At 51.6% G+C, this 18,481-nt stretch overlaps 1 protein-coding gene across 1 annotated transcript in view; it reads right to left on the bottom strand.

Moving 5' to 3' along the window:
- Positions 1–18,481, bottom strand: part of PREX1 (phosphatidylinositol-3,4,5-trisphosphate dependent Rac exchange factor 1) — a 181,481-nt gene that overhangs the window by 86,339 nt on the left and 76,661 nt on the right. Inside the window, exons 3-4 of the mRNA XM_070381077.1 lie at positions 15,230–15,352; positions 6,505–6,609 (exon numbers count right to left, since the gene is read on the bottom strand). Coding sequence (XP_070237178.1) covers positions 6,505–6,609; positions 15,230–15,352 — 228 coding nt within the window. The remainder of the gene's footprint in view (positions 1–6,504; positions 6,610–15,229; positions 15,353–18,481) is intronic.

Genomic DNA, 18,481 nt, shown 5'->3' with positions numbered 1-18,481 from the left:
CCCTGCTTACAGTCAAGGGCGAATAAGACTAGAGAACGTTTACCGTGCGCTTACCATGCTTAAGGTTCTGCACCTTAGCTTCACCCACAAGTAAAGTTTATGCTCACAGCCCTAGAATGAACCAGATCCCCGTTCCAGATGGCCAAACTGGCACTCAAGAGCCGGAAGCACTGGCCCAAGTCTCAGACCTGTGTCCGCTGCCTCTCGGGGACCTTTGCAGACACTCTCCTTGGAGAAGCAGAGTCGCAGGGACCCTGGGGCCCGGCTCTGGCAGGAGCCGCATGGCTCCCAGCCCCACATCTACGCCTGGCACAGACAGGGGATCGGGGCTGCAGCAGCTGGGATATGCCAGGCCCCACACCGTTCACACTCGGGCCTTTGTCCTCCGAGCCAGCGCTCCCCACAGGCTGCCCTGGTGATGTCAGCTCTGGGCAGAGAGAGGGAGACTGGGAGTGGGGGCTGCTTTCCAGACGCCCCCAGGGCTTGGCGGGAGAAAGGCCTGGCTCTTTGTTCAGGATCAAGAAGTTTTCACAGGACTGTCACAGCCACCACCTCCTCTTCACCCCAAACATCCTAGATTATTGTTTCACTTTATTTTCATAAAAATTAAAAAAACAGCAAGCACACACAGAGCTATTCACTATTCTAATAAGATTATGCCCCGGGCAGTATGGGAAGAACTTTTGAGAATCCTCTCTTTAAACCATCCTAATCCACAGAACTGACCCAGGTAACGTGTCATCCTCACCCGCCTCCCAGCCTTCTAATGGCAGCCATGCCTGGTGTGGTCCTGGGTCCTCCCTTCCACCCACGCTTATCCCCACCTTACCTCATCCAGACCCATCACTCTCACCTCTTTAACCATCCTTTATGAAGAAACACTCAGCTTTCTATCTCCAGCCTGGCCCCTCGGTTCCCTACACCCCAGACTCAAATCTCTGATTCTGGCCCAAATTCCCACCTGGAAATCTAACAGGCATCGTAAAACCTCATATACACCCAAAAGGAAATTCTTTTCTCTTTACCTCTCATCCTGGCTCCTACCCAGCCTTCACCATTTCAGGAAATCATATCTCCACTCTTCCAGCTGTTTGGGCTCCAAACCCAGGAGTCATCTTTGATTCCTCTTGTTCATTAATACACCAATGCCAAGCACACAGCAAATGCTGTCAGCTGGACAATCAGACTCTACACGAATCCAACTACCTCTCAAACTCAAAGTTTTTTTTAAAGAGCGTTAAAACTTCCTGATGGCCAATATTACTTATATATCTTGGTGATATATAGTGTATTAATGTATAATATGGGCTTCCCAGGTGGCTTAGTAGTGAAGAATCTGCCTGCCAATGCTGGAGACGCAGGAGATGTGGGTTCAATCCCTGGGTAGGGAGGATTCCCTGGAGACGGAAATGGCAACCCACTCCAGTATTCTTGCCTGGAATATTCCACAGACAGAGGAGCCTGGCAGGCTACAGTCCATAGGGTCACAAAGTCGGATATGACTGGGTGACGGAGCCCTCAAACCACTACCACTCCATCTTCCCCACTGTCATCTCTTGCCTGGATGTTGCAGCGGCCCTCGAAGGGGGTTGAATCATGTCCCCCCAAGTGCCCTGCCCACCTGGAATCTCAAAATGTGAACTTCTTTTGAAATAAGGTCTTCACAGATATAATTAGTTAAATAAAGATGAGGTCATTCTCATTCTGGATTAGGGTGGGCCTGAAATCAACTAGCTCCGTGCCCTTAAAAGAAGAGGACAGGACACAGAGACAGCAGCCAAGTGAAGAGGGAGCCAGAGACTGAAGGTCTGGTTCACAAGGCAGAAACATGTGAGGCCACCAGAAGCTAGAAGAGCAAAGGCGAGGTCCTTCCCGGGGGCCTTCGAAGGGAGCAGAGCCCTGCTGACACCGTGATTTGAGACTTCGGGCTGCAGAAGTGTGAGAGAATCATTTTGTTTTTTAAGCCACCCAGCTTGTGATCATTGTAACAGCAGCCCTGGGAAACCCACGCAAGCCCCCAGCCTGGTCTCCTCCTAGCTCCACCATCACAGGGCCAAGGAGAGCTGTTCAAAATGCAGATGAGTGCACGTCATTCCTCTGCTCAAAGCCATCCCATGGTTTGCATCCCACTCAGACTAAAATTGAATATCCTATTGAAAGTACTGCCACATGCTCCAACCTGGACGAATGTCACAGACGTTCTGCGGAGCGAAAGAAGGCAGACACAAAAGCCTCCTTGTGACTCCATTCATGGAACATTCTAGAACAGGCAAAACTAACCTTTCTTGAGAGAGCCTGGCACAGAGGTTACCTCTGGCTGCACAAAGGGGCATGACTGGGAAAGCGGATAGAGGAGGGCGCTTTCTGGAGTGACGGAAGGGTTCTAAATCTTGATCTCGGGGGTGGCTCCACGGGAGCACACATATGGGAGAATTCGTTATGCTGTGAGTACATTCACTGCACGTATGCTACATGGCAATAAAAAAAGCTTTCTAAAAATCTCAGATTCGTCCCATTGTCTAGATGTTCCTTCATTATCTGGTCTCTTTCAATCTTTCTCCTACCCCCGCTTCCTTCTCCTTTTCCTCTCAAACTCTCCAGTGCAGCCAACCGTGCCCTTCTCGCTATTCCTCAAACACACAAGGGCCTCAGGACCTTGACCATTGCAGTGGAGAAGTGGAAACAGAAAGATGCAGATACCAGCAACAAAAAGCATCATCGGTCCTGAACGCTTAAGATGCTTGGGACAAAAGCGGGAATCAGTTGACCAATCTGTCCTGCCTCAGATTGAGAATACTTTCCCTCAAGATACCACTTGTCCTTCACTCTGAACTCTATCCAGGTCTCTGCTTAAATGTCACCTAAGATGCTGTTTATCCAAAGAACCATCTAAAATAGCAGCCGCCACCCAAAAACATCCTGTCGTCCTTAACTTACTTTATTCCCTGCAGAGGATTTAATGCCACATGACATACCATGGAAATCTCCCCTATGAGGATGCCCATTCCATGAGGCAGGGACTCTTCTTGCCTTGGTTTACTGTTGTATCCCCAGGACTTAGAATGATCCCGACCACATGTCAGGCAACTCAAAATGAAACTGGTGAATGAATAAGTGAATCCATTATCCCCATTTTACAGACAAGAAACTGAGGCACAGAAAGATAAACTCCCCGCCCCATCTCTCCACTAGTGCATAGCACATCATGAATGGAAAGCAGATGGTGTCTGCTCCCAGTGCCTGAACATCCCATAATAGGCTCGAGACGGCTCTTCTGCAGGTGGCCAGAAGCTGGGAGATGCCAGCAAGGAGGGAAACAGATGGCGTGTGTCCTGGCGCCCTACACCTCCTCCCCCTACCCAACCCGGCCCGGCCAGCTGTGCTAGGAAAAGGGCAGCCCAGCCACCAGGAAGACTGCAGGAGAGACAGGAAGGGGAAAAGAAGGGAGGCCCTTTTGTCCCAACCCCCTGCAAACAACTTCCTGGCATCTTCCTGCTTCTCAAGACAGAGCTAAGCCCAGAAGGTGGGACTTGGGGAGTCCAGAGCCCAGGCAACTGGACCACTACTGAGTTTTGGGCCAATCACAGAAACATAGCCACATGTGTGATCTTAAACGACCTGGCTTGACTTTGCTTTGTGCCCAGTCGCTTCTGAATATGAGTGGAGAAGTAGAAATGGAAAGATGCAGATACCAGCAACAAAAAGCATCATCGGTCCTGAACGCTTAAGATGCTTGGGACAAAAGCAGAAATCAGTTGACCAATCTGTCCTGCCTCAGATGCTCACTGGAACTGGGCCAAGCAACACCAACTCACTAGTGAAGGAAACAGACGTCATGACTCAAAGCCTGGAAATACATTGTTGGAGACTGTGGACTAGGGCAAAGTGCAATTAAGAATTGTATTACATAGTTCAGCTCTCTGGGCACGTGGTTAAGACGCTTTATGCCAGCTCAGCTGACTGTTCTACTCTTGTGTGCTGAATCTCGTGTGTGCTTTCAGGCAATAAAATAGTATGGGGGCTTGGTGGGGGCTGGGGTGGCCTGTGACTGAATGAGCAGGGAATTCAGAGTCAAAAAATAAAGAGCCGAACCCATGACAAGCACAATCACTTTTCAAGTGTGTACTCTCAGAAAGTCACTTAATATTTTGGAGTCATCAAAAAGACTTGCAGCAAAGTCTAGGCAGTGTCTCTGAATGAATTCTTCTTCCATAGCAAAGCAACTTTCAGCTAGGCACAGGGCTGCCCAGAACAAAACTTAGATTTCCCAGCCTCCCTTGCAGCTAGGTGTGGCCATGTGACTAAGTTCTGGCCAATGGGATGTGAGAAGAGCTGTGTGCAGCTTCCTATGGTGCCCATAGGAGGGGAGGGGCCAGCCCTTCTTCCCATCCGTCCTGCATCTTACTACCTGGAGTGTGGAAGTGGTGTGATGTCATCTTAGACCATATCAATGATGTGGGCATACACTGGGACACTGACCCATGACACTGGGGCCCCTTTAATTGTCTATTTCCACACTGTTAACACAGGAGGGAAATACAATGTCTACCTTGTTTAAAGGAGCTTCCCTTGTAGCTCAGTTGGTAAAGAATCTGCCTGCAATGGAGGAGACCTGGGTTCAGTTCCTGGGTTGGGAAGATCCCCTGGAGAAGGAAATGGCAACCCACTCTAGTATTCTTGCCTGGAGAATCCCATGTACAGAGAATCCTGGTGGGCTACAGTCCATGGGGTGGCAAGAGTCGGACACGACTGAGAGACTAAACCACCACCACTACCTTGTTTAAAGCACGATTTAGGATGTCTGCAAGGCAAGCAAATGTATCTCTCAACTCATACACAACAGATAGTGGCTGGTAAAGTTCCAAGGGGGCTTCCCTGGTGATTCAGATGGTAAAGAATCCACCTGCAACACAGGAGACCTGGGTTCTATCCCCGGGTCAGGAAGATCCCCTGAAGAAGGGAATGGCTACCCACTCCAGTAGTCTTGCCTGGAGAATTCCACAGACCAGGAGTCTGACAGGCTACAGTCCATGGGGTCACAAAGAATCTGATACAACTAAGCAACTAACACTTTCACTTTTCACAAAGCTCCAAGGAGATACATGAGAACTTGTTTTATACACAAGTGAATTGTCCAATTATTGGGAAGACCATCATTGCTGTCTATAGTGGAAGGCAACTGTCCTTTAGGGATGCACCCCATCCTTAGGGCCTGCAGTGTGAGTGGAGTTGTTCCTACTCTCCAGGTCCAAATGCGACCAATCTGAGCACCAGCCCATCCCTGTCTACAGCAGTTGCTTCAGGGATTTGGTCTGGAGCCAAGCTGAGCCAATGAGACCTGGGTCCAACAGACCCAGGATTTTTGCAGGTACTATTAGAAGAGGAGCCCTCTTTTGGGTTTCCCTGATAGCTCAGTTGGTAAAGAGTCCACCGTCAATGCAGGAGACCCCGGTTCAATTCCTGGGTTGGGAAGATCCCCTGAAGAAGGGCTAGGCTACCCACTCCAGTATTCCTGGGCTTCCCTGGTGGCAACCCACTCCAGTATTCTTGCTTGGAGAATCCCCATGGACAGAGGATCCGCTCTGGCGGGCTACAGTCCATGGGGTTGCAAAGAGTTGGACACGACTGAGCCCTCTTCATCCTGGAGTTGCTCGGCTATGAGAGGTACTGGCACGGAGCTGCTGGAGGCCGCGTTGCCACCTCATGAGGAGAGCCTGCCTGGCAATGGAGCCAAGGTGAGAAAAGCAGAACCCAGAGACACTGCTGGGGGTGTCACTGCAACACCCACACTCTGCTGTACCTGCAGCCCTCTTAGGTCTTAAACTTCCAGAGGAGTGAACTAGTCATTTTTTTTCCGTAAGCCAATTTTAACGAGATTTTCTTCCACTTACAATGAATAATCCTAATAATCCAATTGGGGCTTTCCTGATAGCTCAGATGGTAAAGAATCTGCCTGCAATGCAGGAGACCTGGGTTCGACCCCTGGGTGGGGAAGATCCCCTGAAGAAGGAAATGGCAGCCCACTGAAGTATTCTCGCCGGTGGAATCCCATGGACAGAGGAGACAGGCAGGCTACAGTCCATAGGGTCACGAAGAGTTGGACATGACTTAGCAACTAACACACACACACAATAATATAATTACTACTACTATTGTTATCAGTTTTATCAGGATCATTACTTTAGACCAGCAATTGGTCAACTGGGCCCTACGGCCAACCCAGTCCCCCATATCTCTCTTGATAAATAAAGTTTGGTTGGAACACAGCTCATTTCTTCATATGACTTATGGCTGCTTTCACACTATAGTAGCAGGGTAGAGTTGTTGCGACAGAGGCCGTAAGACCCACAAAGGCAAAAGTGAGTCACCATTAGGCCTTCACAGAGAAGGTCCCTCCTGCACCCAGACCGCCCTGGCCGAGGAGGGGTCAGGCGGCGCGGGTCTGTGTGGACCTGCAGGGCTGAGGCAGAGAGGACGGGGGCGCTGGGGCTGCGACTGACTTACCAGAAGGAAAGCGCGCACGGCGGGGATCTTGTTCAGCTCCACAAGCAGCCGCAGGGCCTTCTCGTGGTTGCTGCAGTACTCCTCGTACACACAGAACTTGTCCTTCTGCAAGACAAGGACAGAGCCTGTGGGGAACAGCTCACAGCAGGAAGGCAGATGCTCAGAGATGTGCGGGGCCTAGGACGAAAGGACAACTCCAGACCCTGAGAGATACCCAGCAGGCGGGGTTTCAGCTGAAGGAGCTCCCACTGACCTCCCACCTCCACTCTCGCCCCAGTTCTGCACCCAGCGACCTCCCAGGCAGCAGCATGGCCCAGAGTCAAGGATACGGGCTCAAGCCAGGCAGACTGGACTTGCACCCTGGCTCTGTATTTCCAGCTGTGAACTGGGGCAAGCTAGCTGACCTCTCTGTGCCTTGGTTTCCTCATCTGTTAAGGTGGAATTAATTACAGTCCCTAGCTCATGGTGTTCTGTTAAATGATTTAAAAGGTACGGTTTCACCATACAGTGAGTGCTCAATAAATGTCTTTACAATCAAAACGCAAATCAGATTGTATCACACCAGGGCTTAAAACCCTGCAGTGGTGTCCTGTTACACTAGGAATGAAACCCAACACTTCACTATAGCCTTCAAGGGTCAGCCAATGTGACCCTGCCTTTCTCACTGGCCGGCTATCTGCTCCTTAGATTTGCCAAGCCTGTTTCTACCTCTCAGCCTTTGCGCTTGTCTTCTTTCTGCCTGGAACACTCTTGCCCAAAGCCTGGCGACTCTGCACCATTGGGGTCGCAAGTCAAATGCCACCTCCTCAAATGATACCTGGACCATCCTGGCTAAAGTGGCCACCCAAGTGTTCTCTATCACTCCTCCATGGCCATCTTTCTTTTCTTTGTAGCATTCCCACCTGAGAATTATCTGTTCATCATCTGTCCTCTCCCACTTGACCATCGGCTCCCTGAAGGCAGTGACCACATCCTCTAGTTCACTGAGAGGTCCCCAGGTCCCAGCACAGTGTCTGGCACACAGTAGGCCCGCAGTGAACACTTAATGAATGAACTCACGCACCTGCTATGCACAATGCCCTATGTATATGAACCACAAGAGTCTATATAAGACTCAGGAATTTGGGAGAACACGTAGATCTCTGGTCGCTGCCATGCAGCAGTGGCATTGCTGAGACGGGGGATAGCTCTCTTGACCTCCAGAAGTCCCTGAGCCCAGAGCTAGGTTCTTTACAGGCTAGAGGTCACCTGTGGGTCAGCAGGTCTGTAACCATCAGTCAGGGTTTCTGGGACTGGAGCGGCCAGGAGCTGTCTTCGCAGGAAGCTCTCCACCGAGCAGTCAGTTCCCAAAGGCTTAAAGAATACCTCCTCCCATCCCGCCAAACCCCAAACAAGGATGTCCTGGGGAAGGCCACAGGACAGGAAGGGCTGACGGGTCTTGACCTCGGGCTGGGGGGTGGCTGGGAGACCCCAAGAAGCTTAGGAAGGAAGAGGTGGGTCTGCAAGGTAAGCAACTCGTCTTGTTTCTAAATAAGCCCCAGTCATCCTGCCAGTGGGCGGAGGTTTCGGAATCAGTAAGCTCCCTCTGGGGCTCCGTGTGCACCATCTGAGCTGATTGAGGGGTCAGGACCGGCCACCCTACGCTCTCCCGGAATGCGGGCAGACTCACTCGCATCTCACAATCCCCTGACACGCGGACGACTGTATTCGACCCCTCACACACAGGAAACCAAGGAAAGGCTGGTTTCCAGGGCCTCACCCCTAGCGAAGCGGCAGAACAGGATTCGACCTCTCTAAACCCCCATACTGATGTCCAGCTCTACAGCCAAGAGCCTACAGGCTCTGCTATTAGTACAGCTCCAAGGTACGACAGCGAAGCCTTGGTGACCACCACCAGCATCAGCCTCCAAGGGCAAGCCCAGGTTCTACAACCAGACCACCCAGGTTCACAGCCCAGCTTCCCAGCTCTGTGACCTCGTAAAATTTCAAAGCCTCTGCATTCGTGCCTATAAATTATCGACAGTGATGACCTCCTGGTAATAAGGTTGTTGTGAGGGTCATCAGGTGAATTTATAGTTAATGTGTAAAAGAGTGTCCAGTAAGGGCTCCTTGACTATCAACCACCACTATCATTGCTGTTGTTGACGCTGCTATGATGACTATTGCTATTATTTCTGCAAATTCACTATCCCATTAGTGAACCCATCTATACTATGACAGGCGGGGCAGTGGATGGGCAGGTTTTGATGGCAGAAAAGAGACAGGCAGAGTCAGGAGGAAGACAGTGAAGTGGACTCGTAGGTCTGGGGTGGGGCGCCAAGGAAGGCACCAGGCGGATTGTGTGAAATATGGGGACTCCTGCCCACCAGCAGGTCTGCTGTCTCATTTTGGCACTGTCCATCTCCCCACAACCACCCCCTGGACTAGGATCTCCTTGGAGGCAGGGTTTGCCCCTGCTGAGGTCACGGCTGCGATGCCAGGGAGGACGGAAGTCCCAGACGGAGAAGAGATGACTACTTGATGAATGAAGTGAGGGCACAGCCAGGGGAGCTGTGTAGTGCCCAGGACCCTCACCCCAGCCTCACTCTGCTTCTAGTCCACCACAGCACAGCCTCAGCTCATGGTCAGCCCGCATGTTGTCTCACCCACCCAGCACCCAGGGCCCCTGGCTCTGGTCTCAGGCCCCAGTGTTTCCCCCGGGCACCTGCCTCCTACACTCTGACCCCACTGACTTGACTGCACCCCCAGGCACCAGGGGTGAGCATGTGGCCCAGGCCAAATCAGTCAAACAGCTCCCAGTCCTGGCAGCAGTGGTCACATGACCCAAGTCCCGGAGAGCCCTCAAGGACTCGTGTTGGAATTATTGCGAAGAGAAGCTCCCTTTGAACTTTTGTTTCTAAGTGAGCAGACTGTCACCCTGAAACTGCTGAGGACCATCTCTGCCACCACTCCAAGAAATAAAAACAAAACAGAGGAAAGCAGAGCCTAAAGATAAAGACCACATTCTGAAAACATCACATGGGATCCTGGATCGAGCTATACCTGATGTCAACCAATACTGACTATGTCATTTGTATAAGCCAGTTAAGTCCTTTTGTTGTTGTTGTTTTCGTCACTTGCAGTGAAGACAGTCCTAATATACGCACATTCTAAAAGGGGAAGAAAATGAAAAAATGGATCCAAGCCTGGTGAGATGACACAGTCTCCCTGTTCATCTCTATCTGCACCGTGAAGGGCCTGGACCAAAAAGCACAGCCCAGATCTGTTCATCTTCACATGCCAACCCCAATCAATAAGGAATGCTGGCCGCAACACTAGCGAGAAGAACTCTGGAGGCCCCCGGAGAATGCTGTTATTGATTAGTGATGTCTGCCATGGATGCATGAAAGGGGAGTAAGTGGGAAGATCTCCATGGGTTCATCATTCCTCATTCCCTGAGCCCCTTCTCTGACACACTCTCATCCTCTCCTTCCATACTGAAAAGGGCAGGGGACCAAGGTTTGAGGCTCGGAGAAGTTAAATTTAGCAACTGACAACATCCCCTCTTCAAAACCATGCCGAGTTTCATCACTCCCATCTCTGTTTACGGAGCCCAATCCCAGCTGCATCTCAGGCTCAAGATGCAACAAATGTGAAAATGCTGCCTTTGACAATGAAGAGGCCAAGCGTTCCGTTTCCTCCTAGGGGCCCCACATGGGGCTTGGATTGTTTGGCCAGGAGGAAATGGACACACAGTTGTGGACACACAGATGTGGGAGGTGGGGAGCACGTGGCTGGGGGTTTGGGCTGTGAAGGAAGAGAAGGGGACGGCTGCCCGTTGGGGACAGCTGGGGGAGAGGGTCGAGCCCCCAGGGAGGGCTCAAGGGTTGTCAGCAGCGGTGGCTGCTGTCCACAGTACCTGGGGGTGGGGAGGGGGGTTACTAGCCCCACGGAGACCATCTGCTCCCAACCACACTTCACACTCACAAAGACTGAGACTCGGAGAAGGGAAGGAGCCGGCCATGCAGACACCTCTGGTGGGAAGAGGAGTGTGATATTCAGGTCACTTTCCCCAACCGATCATCCGCCTGTCCACAGAGCTGACCACACCACATCCTGCTAAATCCTCCAACTCTTAGAATGCAGCCCCTGCAGGATCGCCACCCCCTGCCCCATGCCACCCCTGGCCTGCCTCTCCATCACTCACTCTGCTCCAACCATGCTGGCCTCCCTGCCTGCCCGCTGTGGACCAAGCCTGCTCCAGCCCAGGCCCCCAGTCCCAGCTTCCTCTCCATGTGGAATATCCTCCCCCAAGATCCCCCACTTCAGCACCTCACAGAGGCCTTCCCTGACCAGGATGGCCAGATAAAACACAAGACACTGAGCTGAGTGCCCTCAGATAAACCATGAATCTGTTCTAGGATAAGTATGTACCAAACACTGTATGAGACACGTGCTGCATGCGTGCTCAGTTGCTCAGTTGTGTGCAACTCTTTGCAACCCCGTGGACTGTAGCCCCCCAGGCTCCTCTGTCCATGGGATTTTCCAGGCAAGGATACTGGCTTGGGTTGCCATTTCCTTCTCCAGGGGATCTTCCCAACCCAGGGATCAAAGCCACATTTCCTGCATTAGCAGGCAGATTCTTCACCACTGAGCTACCTGGGAAGCCCATATGAAGCATACTTACATTAAAATATAATCTGCTGTTTACCTGAAATCCAAATTTATCTCACCCCTCCTAGGTGTTTTTATTTGCCCAATCTAGCAACCCTATGCCTGACTGCCAACTTTCATACAACCTCAAGGAGAGTTACTCCTCACACAGGCATCGTGTATTCTTCACAAATCCACATCCCTGTCTGCAGTGACATCCTCTCTCGACTGATGGACCCTCCATGTCTTTGGCCTAAGAGCCTCATGGCAGCAAAAGGCAAGTCTGTCTTATTTAGGGCACTAACTTCAGGGCCAAGAACAGTGGCTGGCACACAGTAGGTGCTTAATGATACTATTAAGAGACTTTATCATGTAGAACGGTGAAAAACACAAGACTCAGAATCAGACAACTGGCTCAAATCCCAGCTCCAACACTTACTGGCTGGGTAAGCTTGCACACTGACTTAAGCCTCTCTGGGGCTCAGTTTCTGCACCTATAAAGTGGGTATAATAATAGCACCCATGATTAAAGGTTGTTGTGATGTTGTAATGAATTAATATACATAAAGCACTCAGAACAACACCTGGGACACAGAAAGTTGACTGAATGCTAGTTTGTGATCATCTCAGTAGCTGGGGGTTGGGCCTGGGGTGAGGGGGTGATGGAGTTCCCCACCATCCACTGACTGGGTGGCAGGGGTAGGCTGGTCTGTAAGCCAGGGCCCTTCACAGGGTCTGAGATGCCCCTTCCTTGACTGCAGAGCTCTGTTCCCAATCGCCACCCACCATCCTTGTGCGATCCTGCTGGCCCGGGTGCTCCCTCCCTTTGGGGTCCTCAGGGATGCTGTGGTAGGCATGCCCCATCCGTACATCCCTCCCTGAGGACCACCCTCAGTCTGAGACAGCCACCTGGCCTGCCTGAGGCTGTCCAGCCACTCCCCAGGATGGCCCCCATCCAACAGGGGTGCAGAAGCCCCATTCCCTCATGGCAATTTGGGGTGACCTGAAGGAAGAGGCACCCCCAGTTCCAGCATTCCCCCAACCCTGGATGGGGTCAGGCCGAGTGGAGACTGCAACCTTCTTCTTGAACTGCTTCCAACAAGGCCCCCTGCACACAGGCCTCGGGCTTCCAGAAACCCAACCTACAGCAGTGGCCCCTTTTAAAAAGAATTCAGCGGCATCCTCTGCGAGTATGGGGACGCAGGGTGACGACGGCAATATTTTAATGAAAAAGATGAGTTTAAGTTAAAAACTCCAAGTCAACCACTGAGAAAGCAGACTCCGCTTTCAGCTGTTTCAGTAACTTCAAGGGAGGGTCTCAGCAAGCTGTGGGGCACCAAAGCCAGCCTGATGCTGTTCACCTGCTGCTGCTGCTGTTGCTGCTACTGCTAAGTCTGTTCAGTCGTGTCCGACTTTATGCAACCCCATAGACGGCAGCCCATCAGGCTCCTCTGTCCCTGGGTATTCTCCAGGCAAGAACACTGGAGTGGGTTGCCATTTCCTTCTCCAACTGTTCACCTGAGCAGGCGTCAGCTCAGAGACGCAGGTGGGCAGAAGTTTCTGGAAGGAATGCCGTAACACAGCTTGGCTTCTACTGCATTTATTTTTAATAGTGAGAGACACTCACTTTCCAAACCCAGTAATGATGCAAATTTCCCTCTTAAATAAGTATGTTTGGCTCCCCACAAAGGCCTGAACATCCACTGCCAACACGTCAGGGTTCTGAGGATAAACACTGCCGCCACGATCATCCAGTTCGCTGAGGCCACGCGACGAGGGCTGCAGGGTGCACGGGAGGGCACGGAGAGGGCTGCGTCCTGGACTCCAAACTCCCCACCTTCCTTCCTCCAGCCATCCCCGCATCTCTGAGCAAATGAGCCCCGGTGGGGACTCACGATCCAGAGACCTCACTGGCTGGTCCATTAAACCTGCTTACCACACCTCTGCAGCTCAGGCAGAGAAGTCGGGGGACCCAGGGAGCCTGGGGTTAGTGGCAAGCTGGATAATGCACCTTGAGGACCCCTTCCCCTGCCTCAGCTCAAGTATGGACTGTTCCACTTCCAGCTCAGATGCCATCCCTTCAGAGGCCTTCCCAACAATGCCACCGCCTCCTGGAAGCCTTCCCTGGTCCCTCAGCTGGGATAACACCCACAGCTGACACTCACACCAGTCCAGATTTCAGTGCTTCACTCAAATTAACTCATTTCACCCTCATAACGGTACCCCACGGCAGGTACCATCATCACCCCCGTTTTACAGAGTCAGAGATTGCAGCCCAGAGAGGTGAACTGACTTGCCCAAAGCCACTCAGCTTTTCAGTAGAACAGGGAATCAAACCAAAGCAGTCTGGCTCCGAAGCAATGGGGGTTCACTCCTTCCTCTGAACCTAAATGGAAGACTGCCCCCCATCCTTTTTATTTTCCTATTCAGGATACATGTCCTGGGGAGTTCCCTGGCAGTCCAGTGTTTAGGATTCTGTGCTTTCACTGCTGAGGCCGGGGTTCCATCCCTGGTCAAGGAACTAAGATTTGCAAGCCACAAGGAGCAGCCAAAAAATAAATAAACAAGTAAAAGACATGTGTCTTGAACCAGTACTGCCACTTGCCCCTCTCACCACCCGTATGGACGCCACCCTGCCCAAGGGCACCAGTGTCTCACACGTGCAATGACCTCCTCCTGGTCTCCCCGCCTCCCCGCCCCTCCAGGCCTCTCCCTTGCAGCGGCCCCAAGAGCAGATCACGTCCCTGCCCTGCTCCTCGCCCTCCCTGAGTACCCGGCTCACCTGTGCCCCGTCTTTCTCTCATGTTCATCCAGTTTCAAACACTGAGGAATGGTGGCCATGTGGACAGCTAACATCCAGCATTTAGTGAGCACTTCCCGGTGTGCTGCTCTGAGCCCTCTCCTCCCTTATGTTAACAAACCTGATCCTCAACAACATCACGGGTCAGGTCTGGTTTTATACCCATTCTACAGGTGAGGACACTGAGGCACAGACAGGTTAAAACAACCTGCAGAGGCTAACGTCGCCCATGAGCAGCCTGGCTCTGCCCTCCTCGTCTCGGACCATCCGGATGTGACACCCTGGAGAAGGGAGTTAGTGACGATGACAGTGACAATGGAAGTAAGCACCAACATGGACTAAGTCCCTGCTCCAGGCCAAAGTCTCTCATCTCATTTCTGCTGACACTTGAGGCAGGATAAGCCTCTGTTGTGGGGACCATCCTGTGGGTTATGGGCTAATTGGTGGCATGGCTGGCCTCCCCGCACCAGAAGCCAGTAGCATGGCCCCCTCCCAAGCTGGGACAACCAGAAGTGTCCCCAGATGTGGCCAAATGTCCCCTGGGGGCAAAATCATCCCCTGGTTGAGAACCGCTGCCCTAGGCTACACGTTTGATCGTTTTACCTCTTTGAGTCTTTCCATCAACCCAAGGAGGCATCATTATCCCTACCTGTCAATCAGAGGAGGAAACTGAGGCTAGGGGAACAGAGGAGTTTGGCCCAGGCCTCTGCCCACGAGTCCAGGGCGGGTTTCCTCCTGGCGAGGAGGGTCCTGGGCGGCACAGGACGAGCAGGTGTGGAAAAGCAGGTGCCTCCTGCGGGCTAAGCCCCACCGTCTTCCTCCAGCCACCCCCACCCCAATTCTAAGTGACTTGGGAAGACAGTGGCCATGACAACCAGACGCAGCCTCCCTGTCCGGCAGTCCCAGTGGGCGCCCAGGGGTCAGAAACCCTCACCGGCCAGTGGGTGGCCCAGCGGGGACTCAAACACCGGTGTGTCTGACCCAAGTCCATCCCGGGGCCCCGCCAAGCCAGGAGGCCACAGGAACCCCAGAATGCAGTCATTCAGCCAAGAGCTCTGAGGAAAGGGGGACCACCTCCAGGTGACACCGAAGGGAGGGGAGCCAGCAAAAATCACTTGGTCCGCTGGGTTCGACACTCCACCCGCTGTTGCAGGGACAGAGGTTGGGCCCGCCTGCCCACCAGCCTCTCCATCACCCAGACAGGCCTGCAAGTGAAACTGGTCAAGGGGACCCAGGGAGAAGCCCATTCCCTAAAGCTACAGGCTCCAACAGGGGCTGGGGCACTGTACTCACGAATTTTAAGAACACATTCCCAAGTTCGTGCTGAGACTGAGGCTCCGGATGCAAGCAAAACTCCAAGGCCTCCAGGAAATCCTTATGAACCTCCAGGATGTCTTCGATGTTTGAGAACAGGATCTGCGAGGGGAACACAAGGCCCAGGGACAGCATCAATCCAGGCTCAGAGGGAGAGCAAAATGAAGCCTTAAAAAATACATAACCCCCAGTGCAGGCGAGGGGGGCACAGGGAAATGGGCTCACAGAAATCATGGTAATAACAAAAATACTGCCAACATTCACCAAGCAGGACTAACGCCTAATCCTGCACTAAGAAGTTCATATGCATTTATCACATCTAATCCTCAGTATAACTCCATGAGGCAGGAACGATTCTCATCCCTAGTTCACAGATGAAGAACAGAGGCTCAGAGAAAACTATTAACTTTCCCAAGGTCATGCAGTCCAGTGAAGCAGCAGACAGACATGAACTTCACACTTGGCGTGAGGAAGATCACGTACTGAGAATTCATCAGTCTAAGACACACGCCTGCTATGTCCAACCGTAGGACTGATTTTTTTAAATGGTGAAGGTAGTTCCAGACACCAATTAAAATGATGTGATAAAAGAAAATACTATAGGGAAGGAAGATTAAAATGCCGCTTAAACCCTCACAAACCATACAAGAGCGTTTGTTTCCCCCAGAAGAACCTATAATGTTTGAAATGCACAGTCTGGCCCGGCAAGTCTGTATGTTAGAATTGAACCTTTTGATCAGTCATTTCCAACCAGGGACAGTTTTGCCTCCTGGGGGACATTTGCCAATGTATGGGGGCATTTTCGATTGTGACGAACTCAGCTGTAACAAATCAGACGCTCCTAGTGTCTGAAAGGTAGAGGTCAGGGATGCAGTTGAACATTCTATGAGACAGACACAGAACAGCCCCCTTGAGGGCAAAGGGGGCCAGCCCAACATGTTCACTGCACCAAGGTTGAGAACTGGGTGGACGGCCAAGACCATATACGGCAGCTTTACCTGCAGTAGCAGAAGACCGGAGGAAAGCTAAGCATGCATTGAAGGGGACTTGTGAAATAGTTAAACAGCTGGACTGGTTATATTTAAATACATCCCATATTCTGAAATACTCTGAGCCTGTGAAAAGAACCTGCAGGTTATTTGGAGCCCTGGAATGATCCTTAATTGCATACTGTTAAGTGGGGGCTCAGGGCAGGGGGCATCATGGTGCCACCTGGAATTCCAGTATGGATCCATCTGTGTAAGGTAACACACACGCAAAGGCCACTCTGCTCTGCGCTGGCAGAAGCAGAGACCCCTGGCAATAACACCAACTGGGAACCAACAAGGCCTCTAAAAACAACTAAGGGAGAATTTCCACTGACTTTAGGCCGTTTGAACCGTGAAATTCCTTTCTCTGCCTTTTTTAAAAAAAAAAAACAGGTGCATTTTTCATTTAATTTTGAAGAAGACATTCACAGGGTTCAAAAATCAAAATATTATAGGAACAGAAAGGTCCTTTTGAGCACCCCAATAAATACAATGCCACGTCCCTCTTCCCCCACTTCCCACCCGCAGCAGCTAGCAGCCCAGGTCACCAGTCACTGCGGCTTACAGCTCCCTCCAGGGTTTCTTCCACAGTCATTCCTTCAGGGAGTACTAACTGAGCCCCTACTGTGCGCCAGTTTTCCAGGTGACAAGAAGCCTCAGGACAAAAGTAAATCAGGAAGGGAATCCCAGGGTGGGGCAGGAGGAGGAGTTTGCACGTTTAAACACAGAGGGCCAAGGACAGCCGCTCTGAAAAGGTGCTACTGGAGTCAAGGCCCTGAGGAATGAAGACCAACCCCATACACCCTGCAAAGGCAGCAGACAGTCTGTAGAGGCCTGAGGGTGGGCAGCGAGGGCCAAGGGGCAGGAGACCACGTGTCAAAGCCGAAGTCCCAGAGGGCCAGAGGCCCTCTTCCTCCTCGGCCTTATCCTGGGGGACACTGCTCACATGAAGTGGCTGGAAGAATCACTCGCACTGTTGGGTTATTCTTCTCTTTCTTGTTCTGTCCAGCTCACATGGTTGAATGTGTTTAAAGACCCATAGGATACACCCTATTCTTACACTCACGTCAAGGAACGGCTGCAGGATTTCAAAATAAGTTTATCTGTCTCCTGAGCATACACCCCAAAGAAATGAGAGCCTGTGTCCCCCCAAAGACAGATGAGAACAGTCATCACAGCCAAAAACTGGAAATTGCACACATATCCACCGCAAGAAGAATGAATGAGTCAACAGTGGTGCATTCGTACTATGGATTACTATGCAGCAATGAACAGCAGTGACTCCCAGCTACACCAAACAACAAGGGCAAGTCTCACAGACATGACAGTGAACAAAAGATGCCAGGCTCCACAAAGGGATCGTTTTTATACACGGTTAGAGAAAAGGCAAAGGCAACCAACGCAGCCAGAAGTCAGTGCTTGTCTTTGCGGAGGAGGCATGTACTGAGGAGCTGCACTCAGGATTGGACCCTTTGCTTTATATGAATTATACCTCATAAAAAAGGTCATTTTTTCAAACTGCAATAAATTACAATTCTTAATTATAATGCATACTGTTAAGATGTAATAAATAAACGTGCTCAGTCATTCCAGTCGTGCCCTCTTTGCAATGCTGTGGACTGTAGCCCGCCAGGTTCCTCAGCCCATAGGACTCTCCAAGCAAGAATACAGGAGGGGGTAGCCATTCCCTCCTCCAGGGAGCCACAGATTGAACCTGAGTCTCCTGCGCCTCCTGCCTTGCAGGGAGATTCTTTACCCACTGAGCCACCAGGGAAGCCAATAAATAAACAGACTGTAATAAATAGACTAATGAACAGCAGGGACTCAGTAAATATTTGCTTTCTGAATGAATGCATAAAAGGTTCAATGCCAGCCCTACCAGGAACCAGCCATGCACTGACCCTGCATAGGTCTCTTTACATCTCTGAGTCTCAGCTTTCTCATCCAAAATACTCAACTCAGAATTATCAATGTACAAGGTACAAGGTGGCTATCAACCTTGGACGTATGCAGAGGGATGTCCGGCGTGACCAAGCCCTTTATGAGCTGTACATGCTGGGCACAGCTGACTCCCACCCTGCCCCAGCTCCCCATCTCTCCAGACACCAGGACCCCAGAGCCCCAAAGGGCTGGAGGCGGCTTCTCAGAGAGTGAGATCACACTGGAAAGCCAGGCCTGGGGACCTCTGGGGCCCTTACTGAGC

The sequence above is a fragment of the Bos mutus genome, chromosome 13 (assembly GCF_027580195.1).
Source record: "Bos mutus isolate GX-2022 chromosome 13, NWIPB_WYAK_1.1, whole genome shotgun sequence".
NCBI lineage: Eukaryota > Metazoa > Chordata > Mammalia > Artiodactyla > Bovidae > Bos > Bos mutus.
The sequence above is the reverse complement of the archived record's forward strand: the minus strand, read 5'-3'. Positions and strand labels throughout refer to the sequence as shown.